The 20057-nt window shown below is 45.8% G+C and overlaps 8 protein-coding genes across 8 annotated transcripts; 4 read left to right on the top strand and 4 right to left on the bottom strand.

The window, feature by feature from the left end:
* Positions 1-359: 359 nt before the first annotated feature.
* N7469_001868 (uncharacterized protein) lies at positions 360-931 on the top strand (the record flags this gene model as incomplete). Its single annotated transcript, XM_056640788.1, has 2 exons — positions 360-363; positions 426-931. The coding sequence occupies 2 exons, from the start codon at positions 360-362 to the stop codon at positions 929-931; spliced, it is 510 nt and encodes a 169-aa protein (XP_056506545.1).
* A 560-nt stretch (positions 932-1491) lies between these two features.
* N7469_001867 (MoeA C-terminal domain IV) lies at positions 1492-2928 on the bottom strand (the record flags this gene model as incomplete). Its single annotated transcript, XM_056640787.1, has 1 exon — positions 1492-2928. One exon carries the CDS (start codon positions 2926-2928, stop codon positions 1492-1494), a length of 1437 nt encoding a protein of 478 aa, XP_056506544.1.
* A 1052-nt stretch (positions 2929-3980) lies between these two features.
* On the bottom strand, positions 3981-5019 carry N7469_001866 (SMP-30/gluconolactonase/LRE family protein; the record flags this gene model as incomplete). Its single annotated transcript, XM_056640786.1, has 3 exons — positions 3981-4466; positions 4525-4787; positions 4839-5019. The coding sequence occupies 3 exons, from the start codon at positions 5017-5019 to the stop codon at positions 3981-3983; spliced, it is 930 nt and encodes a 309-aa protein (XP_056506543.1).
* Positions 5020-5279: 260 nt separating this feature from the next.
* Positions 5280-7443, top strand: N7469_001865 (Zn(II)2Cys6 transcription factor domain-containing protein; the record flags this gene model as incomplete). The annotated part of the gene is made up of 2 exons (XM_056640785.1): positions 5280-5395; positions 5469-7443. 2 exons carry the CDS (start codon positions 5280-5282, stop codon positions 7441-7443), a joined length of 2091 nt encoding a protein of 696 aa, XP_056506542.1.
* A 179-nt stretch (positions 7444-7622) lies between these two features.
* Positions 7623-8519, bottom strand: N7469_001864 (short-chain dehydrogenase; the record flags this gene model as incomplete). The annotated part of the gene is made up of 1 exon (XM_056640784.1): positions 7623-8519. The coding sequence occupies one exon, from the start codon at positions 8517-8519 to the stop codon at positions 7623-7625; it is 897 nt and encodes a 298-aa protein (XP_056506541.1).
* A 707-nt stretch (positions 8520-9226) lies between these two features.
* N7469_001863 (Zn(II)2Cys6 transcription factor domain-containing protein) lies at positions 9227-11204 on the top strand (the record flags this gene model as incomplete). Its single annotated transcript, XM_056640783.1, has 4 exons — positions 9227-9300; positions 9357-9393; positions 9455-10952; positions 11002-11204. 4 exons carry the CDS (start codon positions 9227-9229, stop codon positions 11202-11204), a joined length of 1812 nt encoding a protein of 603 aa, XP_056506540.1.
* Positions 11205-11740: 536 nt separating this feature from the next.
* N7469_001862 (vitamin H transporter) lies at positions 11741-13462 on the bottom strand (the record flags this gene model as incomplete). The annotated part of the gene is given in 6 exon segments (XM_056640782.1): positions 11741-11863; positions 11922-12332; positions 12450-12781; positions 12795-13009; positions 13077-13193; positions 13263-13462. 6 exon segments carry the CDS (start codon positions 13460-13462, stop codon positions 11741-11743), a joined length of 1398 nt encoding a protein of 465 aa, XP_056506539.1.
* A 3735-nt stretch (positions 13463-17197) lies between these two features.
* N7469_001861 (transketolase family protein) lies at positions 17198-19681 on the top strand (the record flags this gene model as incomplete). The annotated part of the gene is made up of 5 exons (XM_056640781.1): positions 17198-17394; positions 17456-17565; positions 17643-18125; positions 18184-18701; positions 18761-19681. 5 exons carry the CDS (start codon positions 17198-17200, stop codon positions 19679-19681), a joined length of 2229 nt encoding a protein of 742 aa, XP_056506538.1.
* Positions 19682-20057: the final 376 nt, after the last annotated feature.

The following is a 20057-nucleotide window of genomic DNA, read 5'->3' as shown; positions in this document are numbered from 1 at the left end:
GTATCTTCAACAACTAGAAACAACTAGAAAATTTGCAATGCCTGTCGAACATACATAGACTCGACGATTAAGTAATAGCTGCATCTCGACTGTTAGAATCGTTGACACCTTCTCAATTCGCAACGACGACTGTATCATTGTAAGCGCAAAGACTGGCTAAAGTCATTCTCAAAATCGCATTGACCGGTACACACTGAGATTTTTTTTTTCTCAGCTCTACCGCCAAGGCCTTAGCGCAGATCGTTTATCGAGCAGACTATCTTAAGTTGAGGTCTACTGTAAATTGCAAATTCCACAGTACACTAACCCTTAAGGGTTATCGCCTATAAATACAAGTAAATCAATGTATACCTGAAGAAATGAGTAGATTTTGCTATAAAAGAGTTTTACTGGTACACAGCAGTGGCGCTAATTGAATTCTGCAGAAGCAAAAGAAGAAAGAAAAAGGCTGATCGTTTTGGCTCTGAAATATATCTGTAAATCAAAGGATGAAGCTTGTCGCATCTTGATCGGCGTGTCGGGCATTCCAGGCTCAGGCAAGACAACTTTGGTTGCAGCTGTGACTGAACGAGTGAACCACCTACGCAACACCGAAAAACACTTTGCGGTGTGCATTCCAATGGATGACTATCACTTAACCAAATCTCAGCTGGCCGCTATGCCAGACCCAGCAACCGCCATACACCGTCGAGGCGCTGCATTTACGTTCGACGTAAAAGAATTTTATAGATTTGTACAACGTCTGCGAGAGCCCCTGGCTTCATCCTCGTCCACTTTCTATGCACCCAGTTTCGATCATGCGATCAAAGACCCTATCACGGATGATATTGCTATATTGCCGGAGTCGCGCGTTGTTATTTTCGAGGGCCTTTATCTTAGTTTGATTCGGGAGCTGTGGAGTTCGGCCGCGGCGCTTATGGATGATAGTTGATTTATTGAGGTAGATCGAGAGATTGCTCGAGCAAGATTAGCAAAGCGTCATGTTATTTCTGGTATTGTATCTGATGATGCAGCTGCTGAGCAACGGACTTCAAGCACCGACTTTTTGAATGCCGATGATATTATTGAGAATCGATTGTATGTGGAGGAAAAGATTCCTGGGGGTTGACGATTGGAGGCTAGAGATTAACATCGCAGCTCTTGCAATGATATAGATATGGTTAAGTATCTACCATGGTAAATTATTAGAAGAGTCTGTTGTTTTGGGCAGGTCTGCCACAGGCATATACTATTAGTATAAGAGACGTATAGTAGATGCTCTGCAATTAATTCAAATAATGGCTGTTAGGTCGGGGTCACCAACCAAAAATGGGGCTTGTCCGTGTCTAATATAAGTTTGATAGTAAATTCAAACCACTTTCCACTGTACGAGTATTGAACCAGAATAAAAGTTAGGGCAAGAAAATTTATATTTGAGTGTACCCGTGGCGTTATTCAAAACAATGGAAGCTTCAGAGATAACCACCCGATGTGTTCGAGAATATTAGTATATTAACAGATAAGTCGAACGTCTGAGCCATGAACGGGGCCCATCAGTAGCGCCTCAACAATCTCACCCTTTATACCAACACCCCGACCTGCACGGAGTATTATCAATGCATTAGCTTTGACACTCCCAGTGGCATAAGAGCCCTGTGCACCGGTGTTTTTCGCGTTGATGCTAGTGGCATATAACCTGGCATCAGAACGAGAGCCCGTCACAACGGCAAGGTGGTAGTCAGTCTTCTTGGGATCGAGAGGAAAGTGATGAGTCAACACAACAGCGACTCGAGGCAAACCTAGTTGCGGCTTTGCCCAGGGCTTCGCAGCAGTATTGGTATAGCTCTCATCGAGACCGCTGAGTTTGTTCAGCGAAGGCAGAACAAATAGGTTGAAGGCTACCAAAGCAGACGTCGGGTCATTTGGGAGGGAAAAGAGTGGCCTCAATATCTGCCCTGTCAACGGATTTTCAGTGGCATTGACGGGTATTGTCGCAAAGAGGGTTTGTCTGCTAGGCTTCATGTGAACTTGGTCGAAATGGATGAAACCACCAAGCGTCCACTCTATTGTGGACTTGAAATCTTGATCATTTGTTGAAATATCCTTGATGATCAGAATTAAATGCGTTCTAGTACGCAAAGCATATTCTAGCTCACAATGCGACGTACTATGGGCGACTCCGAGATCCTCGAATTCAAAGCCGCATGAGACCAACCCAGATATGACAGCCAACCGACTAGCATCGCTAAGTTGCCTTGTATATTCCGTGATGCCGTCGCTTATGCTGAGAACTCCAACCCGAGGCTTCTCAAATACCTTGATAGTCGGAACGCCTGCCATCGCAAGTAAACTGACTGCTCCTCCGACAGACGAGATAATATCACCGCGAGCAAAGATTTGGGATTTTTCAGCAATGTAGCTCCCTGGAGCACGCACATCTTTTCCAAGGATGGTATCATCAGTCAGGTTTTTGACAAGTCCTTTTTCGGGGCCCACTTGATATGCGTCTTCGATTCTGATCACGGCATTGGCATTTGGGGGATGAGGGGAACTAATTGTAGTTCTCACAACAGATCCAGGCTGAAGCGGCCCTAAGCGTTCGCTAGCATTGGTGTTGACGGATGATATCCTTGGTAAATCACCTTTCGTGATTGTCCTTTCTTCCACAGTAATTGCATAGCCATCGACAGCGCTAGCGTGACATGTTGGCACCATCCCAGCGGAATAGACATCCTCGGCTATTACTGAGCCAATGACCGATGTGGTTACTGAAGTCTCGACTGCAACGGGCTTGGGTGTCTGGTCATTAATGATGCGGAGCGCTTCGTCAACTGATAGAATAGTCGAAGATGAGGTGCGACAGCTTTGTGGGAGGCCAACAGTGGAAGATAGATCTCCGGGTGCATAGTCAGTCCGATATTGCTGGATTGTCACACTATCAGCCGGCATTTTGGAGTGGACAATGAGGTCCAGATCTGCCTAGGATATTTATTGAGGTTCTACAGATTATTAAACCAAAAAATGTCGACTAAGGTCTTAAAAACTACTACCGGATCAAAAGGAGCGACAATGCTTCGCTGGGCTTCAATTTTTGCAGTTGCCACTCCCTTTCATCCATGGTGCCGCAGAAGCTTTCTGTGGAGCTTCGAGTCGCGAAATCAAAGATATTGTATGGGGAAATTTAGATTATCCCTAGGCGAGTTGGTCAATAAGCGAGCCACGTGAAAGAAATTAGCAAATGAGTAGATAGAAACTGAAAATCCGAATCCGTGAGAGAAAATAGTATTTCTCGATCGTTCCCCTTGATAAACAAACAAGACTACAATTTAATTGGATCGGTTGCGGTCCAAACCCACTGCTCGCTTAGTGACCACCGTTTCGCTTAATGGCCAGCGACAAGACGTTTACGGTACATTTAATTTGGTCGAGAACTTTGGCTGAGCAATCATGTTAACGCGCGAGGACGTCGAACTTGAGTGAAACAAGAAAAAGAGAAGAGAAGAAAAGAGCGCTCTTAATTGTCAAAGAAATAAATCTTCGCGTGACTCGTATCTAAGGTCGCTTCTGCCCATTATTTGCTTTCGCTTCGACTCGTCTGCTTTCCTTTCAGTTCTGACCTTCCAAGGTCGACCTAGCGCCTCCAGGTGCGCTGTTTTGGTGCATATATCATGTTAATACTTCACTTAAGAGTGTTCAGTTGAAGCTAGTTTCGCTGAATCTATTCAAAATGTTGGTGAAGAAGACTATGATGTCTTGATTAAAGCCTTATATATTAAATTTCTTCCTGTCAAGAGCCACCTTCGTCGATCACCCAGTGGTGGTCCTCGCTGCAAATTGAAAATAACATCTGCAGGTGTGTTAATCTTCCCGAGCAACTTGCCAGAATTGGGATCAACAACATCAAACTCCTCCCAAAGATGCTATCATCAAAGATCCGTTTTTGCTGATTTGTAACCCATCCGGCCAACTGTTCTCTGTTTGATAAATAAGCTTCGCGTTACTCAGGATAGATCTGCTGACATTGAATGCCCAAACATTTCGCGCTTTGCAGAAAAATGTGCGAGCGATCGACCAGCAGTGGAATTAGAATCCGCGAGATAAAGGGTAGATCCATCGGTTGAAAACGCCAAACCATTTGGTGCCGTGACAATATCGTTTGAGACAGCAACCAGAGCTTTCGAATTCATGTCGAGGAAGTAAATGGTATTTGGAAGCTCTGGCGATTGAACTGAAGGAAATTCTTGATACCAACCATAGCATGGAGCTGTGAACCATGTGTTTGACATTCCGTTAAAAACCAAATCATTCGGGCTATTGAATTGGCGGCCGCGTAAATTATTAACGACGGGTGTTGCAGAACCGGTTAGAGGATCAATAGGAAAAATGGCTCGAGTATGGGTGCCGTTAGTTGTCACATAAATATGACTACTGTGATACTTTGCACCGTTGATGTTGGCCAGTGGTGGATCAATTTTTACCTTACGGGCCTTGAGAAAACAAGATCAACACCTTTCAACCACTGAAAAATATATCCTTGAAACGTACCTTGCGCGAGTCAATTTTTATCGCCCAAAGTCCCCCTGTTACACCTGTATCGGCGTAGAAAAGCTCGTTTGTTTCTGGGCCAACCGCAGGAGCGTCGTGAACACTAGACTCTCCGTCCAATGATTGAATCTTTTCGAGCGCTCCCCGGGTTCCAGTTATGCCAAAAAAAAAGGAACCCCAGGCAGTAAAGTCCGTCGATTTAATTTTCGATAACGCGTTCATTAAAGTATTCTGATCCGATTGAATCTCATAAAAAGGGGTTTCTTACTAGATTAGCACGAACCCGTGAGTGATCGGGCATAGTAAATACTCACTTATGTTACCAGTATCCCATTCCCCAAGAATAGCTGCAAGACTCTCCTTGATGACATATATACGAAGTTTGTTGAACTCCCGTGGAATTTCATTGGGAAATGTATCTTCGTCAAAGGGCGCTATCGCGTTTTGGAACCGAATCCAAGGATATGAACCTAAAACACGAAGCTTCTTATCCATTCCCATACAGCGAAAAGGAGATTCAAATTCACCACAGTATTAAAATCCATGTGTTATTTTTTCCGATTTTGAAGGAGATATGCATTTCGCAACAATCTACAAGCTGATGGCAAGTTAAACCCCGAAAACTCCGGTCACGGCCCCCGCACGGGCCGACAGAAGTTTGATATGTGGGGAGAAAGTGGGTAAAGCGAAATGCAAATGGTTATTTAACTCAAGGGCGCCCTCGAGACGAAACCACTAATTGCAATGAATTTCCCATGACCGTTACTGGTGATTCGCGGCAAGGGTCCACGACGGCGCCCATCGCACAAGGGAATCGACGTCGTCGCATCAGACCTTCTCGGGCACGCGGATTGAGAACCAGAACAGGATGGTAGGTAGATTCGTTGCTAGTACAATTTACGAGGGCTATCTAAGCGAGGGTCTCGCTGACATGCACATCACAGTCTCACTTGCAGAGAGAGACGCGTCAAATGCGATGATGGCAAACCCACTTGCTTTCGTTGCTCCAAATCTAAACGGATCTGTCGATACGCACAGAATGCTGACCACGACGAGGTTCAGACTGGTGCCGCTACGGTTGAAGACGAAGGAGATCACGCTAGGGCACAACCGGACCCCAGGGATAAGGGGGTTGGTGTAGACAGCATCGGCGTTGATGAAACCAACGACATACAAGCCACCCACGCGGTATTGCAAACTCCTCACACACAACAGGCAAATATTAGGCCAACATTGCATTCTCAACACACTTTTTCCACCCCTGATGAAACGGCCGTGCCGCTGCACCGAACCCTGTCAATTGAATCACCACAAAATAATAATCTCAATGAATTTAATCAGCAGAGTCTACTTGGGTCAGCATTTCCAGCATCTCCGCTTTCGTTGAGCCAGGAATCCCTGTTGAACATTTCACCCTTTGAGTGGTACGACTTGTTGGCACGCGATGCCATCAGTAACTTCCAGCGTTTATCTCATACTTCAAATGGAGTTGCAAACTGGAAAACTGTCGAGGTCGCCCTCTCTCGTAAACAGTCCCCGGCCCCTGAATGTGCTGATGCGAGACACGATGTGCTACTGCACCAATCCACTTTGAATGACCGAGATGGTAGAACTGACGACCCCTCATCAAACTTTCAACGACCGTCGGAAATTTGGAATACAAGAACAAGGATAGACTTATCAGAAATTGACATGCTATTTTTCCGCTATTACATTGAAACTGTTGGGCCAATCCTGGACTTATTTGATCCTTCTCGGCATTTCAGTAATGTCGTTCCTCACCTCGCACTACGCAACACCGGCCTCCTGAAGTCAATACTTGCTGTTGGCGCGAAGCATATGTCTCTTCGTTCCAGGAACGTATCTGATATGGGGATTCTAGGCAACAACTTGGCTCCAAATGTGAATTCTCAAACGTCACCAGCGGCGACACGTCTATCACCAGATTCAGATAGTGCCCCGTCACATATGGCTACACAATACTATTACGAAACACTCCAGTATCTCTCACAAACATTACTTTATCCCTCTTATTCCGATTCCCACGAGATATTAGCAACAGCCACCATGATCAGCACGTACGAAATGTTTGACGTCGACAATGCCCCGAGCAGTGGCGTCTGGGAACAACATTTGAGGGGCTCTTTTTGGATCCAGAGATCTCAGGATAATGATGGCGAATCCACTGACGGTTTAAGGCAGGCCGTTTGGTGGGCTTGGCTTCGACAGGATATTTGGGCGGCTTTTCAAGCCGGACGACCGACCATTACGTTCTGGAATGCGCGAAGGCCTCTTGAGGACCTCAATTCGGATGAGCTGGGGACGCGAATTCTCTACATTTGTGGAAAGTGCGTGAAGTATGCTGCCTCGGATGAAATTTTGTCAGATCAGGACCCGAGAGAAAGGATGAAACAAGGTGATCGACTTCTCTGCGTACTTGATGATTGGTATCGTTCTCTCCCTGCTTCATACCAGCCCGTCAATGTCACCATGAACGCAAACCCAAATACCGTGTTCCCACCTATATGGATTCATCCGATGACCCATGCAGGTGCAATACAGATGTATCATTTCGCGAGAACGGCTGTCATGCTGAATCAACCCACTATGGGGGGACTTGGAACTTACATGCAACGTGAAAAACAACTCACCGAAAGCGTTAAAACTGTCTGTGGGATCGCCAATTCCTGCCAGGAGCATGAACCCGCAATGGCGTTTGTCAATGTACAGGCATTGTTTGCAGGTCAGTCTATTCGCAATTTAGTCGTCATTGTTACTAACCATTTCCAAGTCGGTCGGTTTGTTCGCTCATCCGAAATGCGTAACGAGCTTCTTAGTATTCTGAGTAAAATGCTCCGGATAAGTGGATTTCCCGCCAAAAGACTTATAGCCCGACTAAAGAAGGATTGGGAGGAATAATATTTTCGAAAATCCATGAATCTTTACAAGCAGAACGCAACCAAGAAACCGATTTGGCTCATTGTGAGGGTTTTTCTATGCTCTATGCAGCACATGGTCAACCTACTCCATGGGACCTTGTGCCGGTGGGAATGCTGCCTGCCAGGTGTAATACTTCAATCTATCTTGTACTTACAGCGCTACCAAGCACCAACAATTCCAGCCACTGGAATATCAATGCCAGTAGTATATGAGGCACCGTCGCAAAGCAAATACACGTAAGCTCCACCAAGTTCCTTGGGATCCGCAAGCCTGGGCATCCCGCCATAGTATTGCATCTTAAGATCCCAGTCTGGGGCTTGATCCACGAAGTAGGTCATGGCAGTCTTAATAAAGCCAGGTGAAACTGAGTTCACGCGAATACCATGCTTAGCCCATTCCATGGCCAATGTATGTGTCATATTTCGTACGGCACCTTTCGTCGCCCCATAGGGAGCCGAAGGTGCTGCGCGGTTGGGGCGATAGGATGTCATAGACGCAGTGAAGACAATTGATCCTTTGATTTTCAATTCAATAAACCGCCGAGCAACAATAGTAGCGCAGAAATAGGCACCAAACACGTTTAGGTTGAACAGTTGATCCAACTGGGCACGGCTGAAGTCGAACGCTGGCTGGTGCTTCGTCATGCCGGCATTCGCGATGAAACCATGAATGGCACCTCTTGCCGCGATAATAGCATCGATTGCGGATGTAATGCTCTCCTCGGAGGTGACATCGCAGTGGACATAATGGAGCCTGTTTGAATTGGCTTTTTGTAGGGCAGCAAACTCCTCCCCGGGCTCGAAGATATCCAGGCTGAAAACATCTGCGGCCTCGTTGGCTAAGCATACCTCTGCGAGAGCTAGGCCGATGCCCCGGTTTGCACCGGTGATGGCGATGACCTTGCCCTCCAGAGTAATTTTCCAGTTATGATCAGGAGATGGATGAGTGTCTAGGAAAGCATGCGATACATTTGAGGTTGCTTGATGTGGTGCTGTCGTATCCTCGCCATTGCGGTGACCATTGCCTGCTGAAGTGTCCGGAAAATTGGGACTCATGGTGCATACGATGTGCCTGAAAACCGGAACTTTCGAGTGGAGGGATGGTTCTTTCCAATGGAATGCTGTCCAATTTAACTGTGTCACGGCTTGGTGGTCCTTTTGAGTGTCTAGCGATGCTCAACATACTGAAATTGCATCGTTGAATGGAGGGACGTCGAAATTTCTCCACCTTACCCCAAGCTCGTCTAGCTGGCGTGTACCTAGGGGAGGCCTACACAGTCATTCGAAGAAACCCTTTATGGCCATTTTATGGCGTCGAGGCGAGCTTCGCTCTAGATTGGGATTAAGTCGAGTAATCGGTGGAATGTCCAACGGACCCTCGCATCGAGTCCAACGTCATGCCAGCCATCTTGGCGAGGCACCGAGGTCGTTGTTAGCGAGCCTTGATTACCCAGTACTGGCCCACCGTGCAAGGCCAGGCTGTTATGGGCCATTTTCCAGCATTATGGTACTTTTGCAACTTTTATATCCACAAATTATGATCAAAATCACGAAGCGAGATGTTTACCGGGCTATTGTATCTCTGAGTGGCAGACATCTAGATGCATGAACGGCAGACGCCGGATCATTCTGATTATCTGGATTCACGTCCAATTCTATTGACAATTTTACAATACTCTTGTCTGTGTTTTGGACTTGGTAGATATTCTGATCTCCCAGGGCATCGTCACGGTCATCCGTCCTAATCCGCTCCCAAGGCCGCCATGGTCAAACACGAGATGGGAATTCAACCAAAGCGCAAATCTCGGGGTCGTGGACTTCGTGCTACGACTGGCTGGTTGGTTTTTGTTCTTGCTTGAATTTACATATCTCAATCTGCTTACGCGACTCCAGCATCATCTGCAAACGCCGCCATGTCAAATGTGATGAGGTATGAATCTTTCCGTTAACATGGAAGTATTCCCATAGGACTTGCAAACTGATTATATTAGGCGCGACCTCAGTGTGGCCCTTGTAAAGTTGGGAGTCGGTCCTGCTTCTACAATCATGATCTTACTTTACCGCCAGACGAATCCAAATCTCTACCAGAATTTACCAGAAACCGAAATGGCGAACCCAAGTCAAAAGGTTTTTACTCGGATGGCTCGTCGAAGTTACTTCAGCGCCAAAGAACTCGCCTACCATCAAACCCTGGCTCGGGTACAGGATTTACAGCGATCGACAACAAAGTGAATGAGACCCCCTTCTCACCCAGTCCGGCTGGTGACTCTGTCCCCACGGTCCAGGTCGCAGCTGGGGCGAGATTGCAGCGCAAATCGAACATAATTCCTTGCCCATCGAATTCTCGGAAGGGTCCCTACGAAGAATCCTTGGTGAGAGACTGGGAACACCATCAAGTTCTCGAATCCCCAGTGCCGTACACTGCACCCGATACAACCAATGCTTCTCGCCTTTGGTGGGTATCAGAGCACCCAATTCCTGTATCTGGTCTGGAAATCTTGCTCTTCAGACATTTTGTGTACACTGTGAGCAAGATATTGGATTTCCATGACGAACAAATGAATTTCGCAACCACAGTTCCGCACTTAGCCCTACAAAACATGGGATTGATGAAAGCATTGCTGGGCCTTTCGGCCCTTCACTTCTCTCTATACAGAACACGAAAACATGATTTTGGCCACTTACAGTTTCAGGAAGATAGCAAGGCAACCGCAAAAGATCAAGAAAGTGCAATTTTTCGTAACTCAGCGGTGAAATACTATGTTGAATCCATGCATTACCTGAACTCAGCCATGCAGTCTTCGTCTCAAACTCAGAGTTCAGAACTGGCCGCCGCCGCTATACTCATCAGCACTTATGAAATGATCGATGGTGATGATCGAAGGTGGGAAGAGCACATCCAAGGTATATTTTGGTTTCAAATTTTTCAGGAGAGCGACTGTGAAGCTTGGGGTTTTCGTTCAGCCATTTGGTGGGCTTGGTTTCAACAAGATATCTGGATCGCCATCCGACACCGATGCCGCACAAATGGCATCTGGAAGCCCCAAAAACACATCAAGTCTTTGTCGGCTCCTGAACTAGCTAGGCGAGCTTTTCACCTTCTAGCGCAGTGTGTCAACTACATATCACAAGAGGAGAAAAAAGAGAACGCGACCTGGCGTGCTGAACGAGGGAATGAGCTGCTGCGTTCACTGCAAGACTGGCGCGAGGCTCTCCCAAAAGAGTATAATCCTCTGCCATTAACCTCAAATGAAACTGTCTTTCCGCTTATATGGGTGAATCCGACATCCTATGCAGCGGCGTTACAGATCCAAAGCCTCGCTCTCATACTTGTGATCCAACACCATCCTTCCCTAGATGCTACCGGTTGTAATCAACGATTAAAACACATGTTAACCATATCCGTGAATACCATTTGTGGAATTGCAAGATCTGCATGTGCAGATGACCCCGGTGCTAGTTTGATCTCGATTAAATGCTTACAAGGGGGTAAGATATCGCGAACAAGTTATTTATAAACTATGCTGATACTTGACAGCTGCGATTTGTGTTCACGATCCACATGAGCGACTTGTACTTTTGGACCTTCTCGATTCATGTCAGGAATATCTCCAGTGGCCCATGAAATCGCTTCGAAAGGAACTCGAGCTTGATTACTCGAAGCATGCATTTCATGATCTAATGGAACCAGGAAAAAGGGCTGTCCTTGACAGTGGAAGTGTCGTTTTTCTGAGTGACTAAATAGCTGGCTATTAGCACGCTAGGGAAGATGAATTGGTTTAAAATTTAACTGTAGAGGAGCTACTCCGCCTGGTCTTGTACAGTCTACATTTACTGCTGTCGTCAGCTGGAGTCATTATGAATTCCGATCTAGTTCGAGCTTCAGTTACGTGTACCCAGGCTAACTCAGTATACCATATTCATTCATATCGCAAGTCCTTACAATTCAAAAAACCTTCCGAGTGGGGTTGAAACAATGAAATAATGTCTTTAATATTTGGAAAAGCTGCGCCTGAGTCATTTTGCAGATAGACCGTTAGCCAACGCGTTCATTCGTCTATCAAAAGACGCAAGTCACATTCCTCCGTGGTATCTCCACAACTTTCTAGATACTTGCGAGGAGAGACTTGCCACATCGTTGTCCAAGGGGAATTTGGCCACATGGAATATCTGAGTTTCGAGGTTTTCTTGTTACAGTAACCTATTCACGTTATTATGTTTCTTATACAGTCTGAGGTTGTAGAATCACAACACTATCACGGGATCCCCTGGCTCGACTACAAGTGCCGACGAAACCAAATATGCAGGAAAGAAAAGACAATCACGCCAACTGCCAGCATGGCAGAAATGACGGAGAATCCCATAATATACCTAGGACCTTCATCTTCAGGAAATAGGTACTGAAAACATAAAGTTAGCTTCATGGTAGACGACAAAAGGGTCTTGCACGATACATACCGATCCGTATATCTGCGCCAAGTTACCCAATGCATTCACCATGGCTAAAGCAACTCCACGGGCCTGTGGGTGCATACTAGCGAATGCAGAAGATGCATAAGCTAGCGTTCCTCCGTTAGTAGACCACAGACCAGCTGCCATGAAGACCAGGAGGATATATCGTCCTATGAAGTCGTATACAACACAGACAATAATTGAGCAAATCAATGCAAATGCTAGCCAGATAGCAATGATTAAACCTCGCCATGTAGAAACTTTATCACCATAAAATGAGGTAATACCAGTCGCAATAAATGCCACGCCATAAATTGGCACAGTTAGTAAATTTATTTTTTTGGTGGATGCGTTTTCGAAAATTCCCTTCACAAGGGTAGGATAGAAGTATGTCAGTGTACTCGAGCCAACGATTACCTATAGACAATTAATTAGCTATATTTAACGCTATATCCTGGCAGTAAAGAACGGATATCAATTTGAGGCAAAGATGACAAAAACTCGGAAAGAAAGGAATAAGTAGTATCGACATACCATGTACCCGATTATAAAGGCCCACGTGCGATAATCTTGACAAGCCACCTTACAAGCACCCAAATGACTCAGCTGCTCAGTGTCTTCAGTTACAGATGTAACATTTTGCCTGGCTAGACGTGCAACAGCAATCTGTCTCTCATGATCTGAAAGACGTTTTGTCGTTGTGGGGAAATCCGGGAGAAGAAAAATAGAAATTATAGCAAAACCGACGGTGATAACACCTTCAATGATGAAAAGCCATCGCCAACCTCGAATACCATGGACACCCTCAAGACCATCAACAATCCCCGCAGCAATAAGGCCCCCAAATGCACCCGATAGAACGGCGGCTGAGATAAATACCCCGAATCTCTTTGATTGCTCGGTTTGTTTGTACCATGAGGATATAAGAAGCAAAACACCGGGAGCAAACCCAGCCTCGATGCAACCCAGGATAGTTCTCAAGACTACCAAGTGCGTGAAAGATTTTACGGCGGCCATGACACATGTCAGTGCCCCCCCAGAGAATCATGATTGAAGGGAGGAAAATAGAAGGCCGTGATCTGCCCAATGCAAGGCTACCGAGGACGGAAAGTAAGTACTCATGATCAAATCGACCACATTTTATTGGAAGGTCAGCCGTACTTGCTCGGAACTTCGAATAGGACATATCCAACAAAGAATACAACTAGAGCAATCGAGTACTGGTTCGATGTCAAGTTGAGATCTACCTCCATTCCGGAAATCTTTGCATTGCCAATACTAGAAATAAATACTGATTAGCCATCGAAAAGGAAATCTACTCTTCGACGTGAAACAGAGTCAACTCACTTGGTTCTATCTAGATAGGACAACAAATACATGACCCAGATCGTGGGCAAGAGGGTGAGGTCAATTTTTTTTACTAACGCTTTCTCCTCCTCGTCAGTGAACGACACTACCTCAATGGCAGCAACATTCTCAATCTCATTGGAAGAAATCTCCTTTGCGTGTTCTTCAACAACTGCTGTGTCCATAATCGGTTGTGGCATGATTTTGTTTAATAAATAGTCGTAGAATGTGGCATTGGGGGGGGAAATTGGCTTCCTAAAGCAGTGTTTATATATTACCACACTTCCCCGTTAGGGGCTAGTGTAGTACTTGGGCAGATTTCATTCGACTTTGGCATCATTAGCCCATTGGTGAATTCCCAGATTCAATGGAAGAAATTCAGAACGACATCCACAAACACCTTGTGCGAGAGTCACTTGTCGCCGCCCGCAAATTTGGCGAAACCTTGCCCATCGGCTTTTCCGGGGGCTTCGCATCGAGTTCAACTGTGGAGATCGGTGCCAATCACGCTACTCGTGGGCGCTTTGGCTCCACATTGAAGCCGCGGAAGAGAACGAATAAGTGATTAGATCACGTGTGCAACAAACGCGAACAACGATTTCGTACATTCCTAGCAGAATCAACAGACCTGACTGCGCTCAAAAGTCCCAGGATCCTGAGCCCTTGAAATCTTGGTGGTAAATATTAAAATGCCCATTCTAGGTTGGTGATAAACCATTGACCTTGCCTTCCATCCCGTTAGACAGTTAGACAATAGGTGTTGTCTAAGATATTTACGAAATTATGATTGAGCTGGGACCTGGAGTAAAGTGAATTTTAATACTTCTCTAGAATTTGAAGGAACAAGTCGCCGTGTTCGCAATACGCAGAGAAGCCGAGGAAAGTCAACTAAGAAATGACAATCACAAACTTCGTGATAACACATCAACGGCGGAGATGCGGAGAAACGAGTGTTATGTACATCCATGGAAATCCTCGAGTGTAAAGATCAACGGGAATTTGGCATCCTCTTTGTTGCCTTAATCTCCTCTATTCGGCTTTTTATGAATCAACATCAATACTGAATCCTACCTAGGATTGGTTGGGTAGGATTCAAGGCCATAAGTAAGTTCTTCGTCTCATTCCAATGAAAGGCTGAAAGGTTGCAGCCTGCCTGGTTCGGTTATATATTATGGCATTGACTTAAATGTCTACCTTGAAAATACTACGTTAATAATATTATGTTGATTGTAGTAATATCCCGCTCACCCAGACTTCAACTATTTTGCTTTTCTGCCTCCTTGAAATCTGCAAATTCAAGAAGATTCATTCGATGCTAAAAGTCTGCCAACTTGCATAAATCGGCAAAGAAAAGAAAAATGGAAGAAACAGAAATATGGTCTGGGAGCATTCTCCAGAAAGAGAATAATCCAGAGATACCCCAAGACTGCTTTTACGAGGCTGGACTGTTGAGATATTTGAACTGAATTGGACAAGAAGATTGAAAGACGATTGTATCAAGGTATCGGAAAGCAAAGGCTAGACAAAACCAGTGCACGGAGCTCGCATCGAGAGACAAAGGCACCGGGTCTCGACTTTTGCGCAGGCGAAACAGGTTATGCATATAATGTTATGAAACATAATGGAAATCAAGCTAGCTCGGTGATGCTCGGGGTCGAGGATACTACTTTTTAAGCTGTTCTTCTTGAACGACTACTGGCTCGATGGTACTTCGATCCACAATGGCCCCGAAGCGATGTCAGTAAACCCTAACGTAGCTCGAGTTTCACACTCCACAACTATCTCCGCACTCCCGTCATCCGGGGAAATGAAGGTCATCATGCTTCTAGCTGTGTATGACGTATCAGACACAGCCAAGTATTAAATTCCACAAATCGAGACCTAGGCCCTGAGAGATGCTTGGCAGATTGCACATCCTCAACCTATCCTTCAGCAAGATTCGATCCCCCTTTTTCCGACTCTAATATCTTGGCACAACTACCTTCGCCGACAGAACAGAATGAAGCCTTTCACTAGTCCTTATACATATCTTGTCCAAAGACTCAGAGGCCAAGGGGCTAAATTAACATGGATCGAATATTTGATCACAGGTACATGTGGTATCGGGTGAGACAAAACTTCACCGGAAGAAGGATTTCAAACTTGATCTGATAAATCCAGCGCTTTATCAAGTCGATGACACAGAAAACGCTCGAGAAAGATTCGCAAAATGATTCAGGATGGCAGGCTATATTCACCCAAGGAATACCGCGATTTTTCCAGCGACTTACTCTATCGGCGTTTGTGATGAGCATGTACCAGCTTACAGGTGTTAATCTGATTACTTATTATGTGTGGGTTCACACAAAAAAAATGATCCAACCATCTTTTCTTGGTGATAAATTGCTTACGAAAAGCTTCGTTTTCAGACCACAGAATACGTTGGGACTGTCCCGTGGCTTAAGTTTTCTCCTTTCTGGAGTTGTCGGCCTGGAATTCTGGCTCGCAAGCTTTATTGCCATCCCCTTAATCGATAGAATTGGTCGTTGGCCTTTGCTTTTGCTAGAGGCTATCGGACAATGTGTTAGCATGGTCATCATCGCATCTACGGTAGCATAGCTGAGCAATGAAAATTTCGAATATGCGTCGATAGTAGTTAATTTGTATGTAGTATACTCTAAATGGCTCTTCACTGGTTCAAAAGCTCACCGTCTGTCTCAAAGTATTTTCAACACAGTGTGCGCCATTGGCACCAATGGTTTGGTCTTCCTGCTTCCTGCGGGGCTGACTCCCTTACAGACACGCTGGAAGTCCGACGCCATTTCGACTGGTTTCTTTTGGCCTTTCAACTTCTTCGTTGTCATGATTTCTTCCCTCTCATCTCACGTATTGAGCATGGAACATACATTCTATGGGCATGTACAAACCTATGCTTTATTTCCACGATATATCTCCTTGGTGAGCATACTTTCACACAAGCCTGAAATCGGGTGATTTGAAGTCTAGACGCTTTGCTAACAGGAAATGCACTCTTAGTTCCGGAAACTTGCCATGCCGCCCTCGAGAATATTGGTATTTTATTTGAGACTAATCCCACCTGGATGATTGGTGCAACATCCAACAGAAACTGGCAACTATCATGAAGACAAGATCTGCGATTGATGATTCTGCTCTGGATGGAGGCGTAAAAAACATCACCTCGGCCGACATGGTCGAAAATGTATCGTCTAAATAGGCTGCATTATGGTACTATCTCCCTCGAAGTTTATTTCTGGTGGAGTTTGTACAAGTAACGGTAGCAAAATCCTGCTCTTGGTATTCGATATTTCATGTCTTCAAGAATAGTCGCGCCCTCCACGCAAAACATAATTCAATAGTAAAACTACATAACTGTATGCGTGAAGAGCTTCTTTTTCTTTGTGAAAAAACGTACTTCTCCGTCCGAGCAATGTAACAATTGAAGAGATACAATTATATGAAATGGCCTGGCTCGCGGCTATCGTTGGCCCACTTTCTGCAACTTGATACCCGCATTTCGACTTACTACTTACTACTATTCTGAAACATGGAACAAGAGTGTAGGTTTTTTGCCTGCGGTGGATGACTTCCGGAGGAGATGGACAGTATGGGTTTTCGAGGCGAGGACCCTTGACCTCGAATCGAGGGATTCTACCAATCAGGATGTGCCCTCCACGCCTACGACAGTTCTCTCACGGTGACAGCTTACGCGAGCTGTTTCCCACCCAGAGATTCTCATCAGCGCTGGACTTGAACCTTTGGACTTCGCGTCGATCTCATCCACCATCACTGAACTCGGGAAATTGCCTCAATACCAAGATATTCGATATGCGATCAATTTCGTGTGGATATATTTGTTACTTTAATATAAGATTGAGAACCACATCCACATTCAGCAAATAACTTCAATCATTTCCCAGGTGCTGTACTATCTCACCATGGCACCTGCACTGGAGCTCCTCGAGAAGCCCATCCAGAGTCTGCCGACAAAGCCAATCTCATCCATTCGCAATGGACTCTCCCCTGAGAAAGAGGATCTAAGCCTGGAAAGCCCAGAGAAGCACGAGCGTGTGATGAGTGTCTTCCGGGCGTTTATTGCAGATATCTGCCAGCAATTTGGTGAAGGCCATGCTGGGTACTTTTAGCTGTTCTGAATGGCTTTTTTTTGCTCAACGCATTGCTGACTATATCCCAAGGTCTCCAATGGGCATGGCGGCCATCGGTATTGCCCTGTACAAATACACGATGATGTATTCCCCGAATAATTGCGATTACTTCAATCGGGATCGTTTAGTTCTTTCGAACGGTATGTTTCCTTATCTCATTTGATATAGTTAAATCTGCCCCAACAAGGAAACACGACGACTAAAAGTCACGTAACAGGTCATGCTTGTCTATGGCAATATACGTTCATGCACCTTGTAGGTGTCAAGGGTATGACCCTCGACCAACTCAAGTCATACCACTCGGCAAACCCCGATTCACTTTGCCCGGGCCACCCGGAAATCGAGAATGAAGGTGTAGAAGTCACAACTGGGCCTCTTGGTCAAGGCCTCGCCAACGCAGTCGGTCTGGCCATCGCCAGCAAGAACCTTGCTGCCACATACAACAGACCCGGTCACGAAGTCGTGAATAATATGACTTGGTGTATGGTTGGGGACGCTTGTCTTCAGGAAGGTGTTGGACTCGAGGCCCTTTCCCTCGCTGGTCACTGGAAGTTGAATAATTTATGTGTTATTTTTGATAATAACTCTGTGACGTGTGATGGATCAGCGGATGTTGCGAATACCGAGGATATCAATATGAAGATGCGGGCTACTGGCTTCAACGTTGTGGACGTATATAATGGAGAGACAGATGTTGCCGGTAAGTTCCAGATCGCATCCAGCTGGGCTATGAATTTTGCTAAAGCATCCAATATTAGCCGTCACAAAAGCTCTTCACGCCGCCCGTTTGGGTGAGAAACCCACATTCCTCAACATTCGCACTGTGATCGGCTATGGCGCCACAAAATCTGGTACAGCTGATGTCCACGGCGCCGCGCTCGGAGTTGAAGAAGTAGCTAAACTGAAGAAATCCTTTGGACTGGATCCTAGTAAGCATTTCGATATACCGGAAGATATCTATGAATTCTTCCGCGATATACCGAGTCGTGGTGAGGCTCACGAGGCGAACTGGCGATCGTCTGTCGCGAAATACCGTGTGGCATACCCCATTTTGGCTGAAGAATTTGCGCTCCGTGTTGCAGGGAAGATGATAAAAGATTGGACAAGACTGATTCCTCAAAAAGAGGACCATCCTACCGCTTCTACTGCTTCCAGGAAATCTGCTGGGGTGGTGACCAATGCACTTGCTGAGAATATCAATTCGTTCTTGGTTGGTACAGCGGATCTTACGCCATCGTGCAACGTTGCCTACAAGAACAAAATCGATTTCCAATCGGTGAGCATGGGTTCTGCAAGTTTCTATTTTGTAAGGTTTTACTGATGTTTGTCACAAAGCCTGACCTTCAAACTTCCTGCGGTCTGGATGGAGATTACAGTGGCCGTTATATCCACTATGGCATCCGCGAACACGCCATGTGCGCCATCACAAATGGCATTTCTGCCTTCAACAAAGGAACCTTTGTTCCAATGACGAGCACATACTTCGTCTTCCACCTATACGCGGCGGCAGCAATCCGTATGGCCGCTCTGCAGGGTCTACAACAAATCCACATCGCGACGCATGACAGCATCGGCGTTGGAGAAAATGGGCCTACCCACCAACCAATCGCCGTAGCAGCTTTATGGCGCGCAATGCCTAACGTTCTCTATATCCGGCCCTGCGACGCTGAAGAAGTGGCGGGTGCGTACATTGCTGCGATCAAAGCGACCGAGACTCCAACCATCATCTCCCTCTCGCGTCAGAGTTTAACTCAGTATCCGCAGTACTCCTCTCGCGAGGGAACATTGAAAGGTGGGTATGTCTTCAGAGAGGCTGATAGTGACGCCTTCGATGTCACTGTCATCGGAGTAGGCTCTGAGATGGTTTACGCGATGCAAACCCGGGATGAACTTCTGAGTAAATACGGGATTCATGCTCGAGTTGTTTCGTTCCCTTCTACTAGACTGTTTGAAATGCAGTCTCGGGAATATAAGCAATCAGTTCTAAAGCCTGGTGCTGGAAAACCTGCAGTAGTCATTGAGGCGTATCCGTCTTTTGGGTGGGAACGATATGCCGATGCTTCAATTTCTATGAATACCTTTGGGAAGAGTCTTCCTTCGAAAGAGACATATGAGCATTTTGGGTTTGAGCCCAAGAGTATCGCATTGAAGGTGAAGGGGCTTGTGGAGGAAGTTAGGATGAATGGTATTGGAACTCTGAGGGGTGACTTTAGAGAGTTCAATGCCGGACTGTGTATTGGCTTTGAACATGCATAGGCAGACTCGAATGAATACGCTGTTACAAATGATGAGGTTTCTCCGAGTCTGATAAACAAAATGAAAGTAATAAAGTTGTTACTCCTTTCGCCCTACCTTTTGCTAATCTGATTAATTTGAGCCAAAATTTAGTATGGCCATCCATGTTGTTTTGTTTTGAAGATTTTTGGGCGCTAGATAGACATATGGATATTCAGAAAATCTCTTAAATTATCGAAAATGAGGGTTAAGGCATCAAAGTGCTACCCAAGTCAAGGGTTGTGGTTAGGGGGGTCTTCGTAAAAGCTGCGGGTATGTCGCACTCTAGGCTGTGAATTCGGGCCCAGTTGGATAGGCTTGGAATTTAAACTTGCCAGTGTCGGATAGTTCTCTCTGA

The sequence above is a fragment of the Penicillium citrinum genome (genome assembly GCF_028827155.1).
Source record: "Penicillium citrinum strain IBT 23319 chromosome Unknown utg000001l:1.0-4955037.0:1.0-4956770.0, whole genome shotgun sequence".
Taxonomy (NCBI): Eukaryota; Fungi; Ascomycota; class Eurotiomycetes; order Eurotiales; family Aspergillaceae; genus Penicillium; species Penicillium citrinum.
Note: the sequence above shows the minus strand (reverse complement) of the source record. Positions and strands in the feature narration are given on the sequence as shown.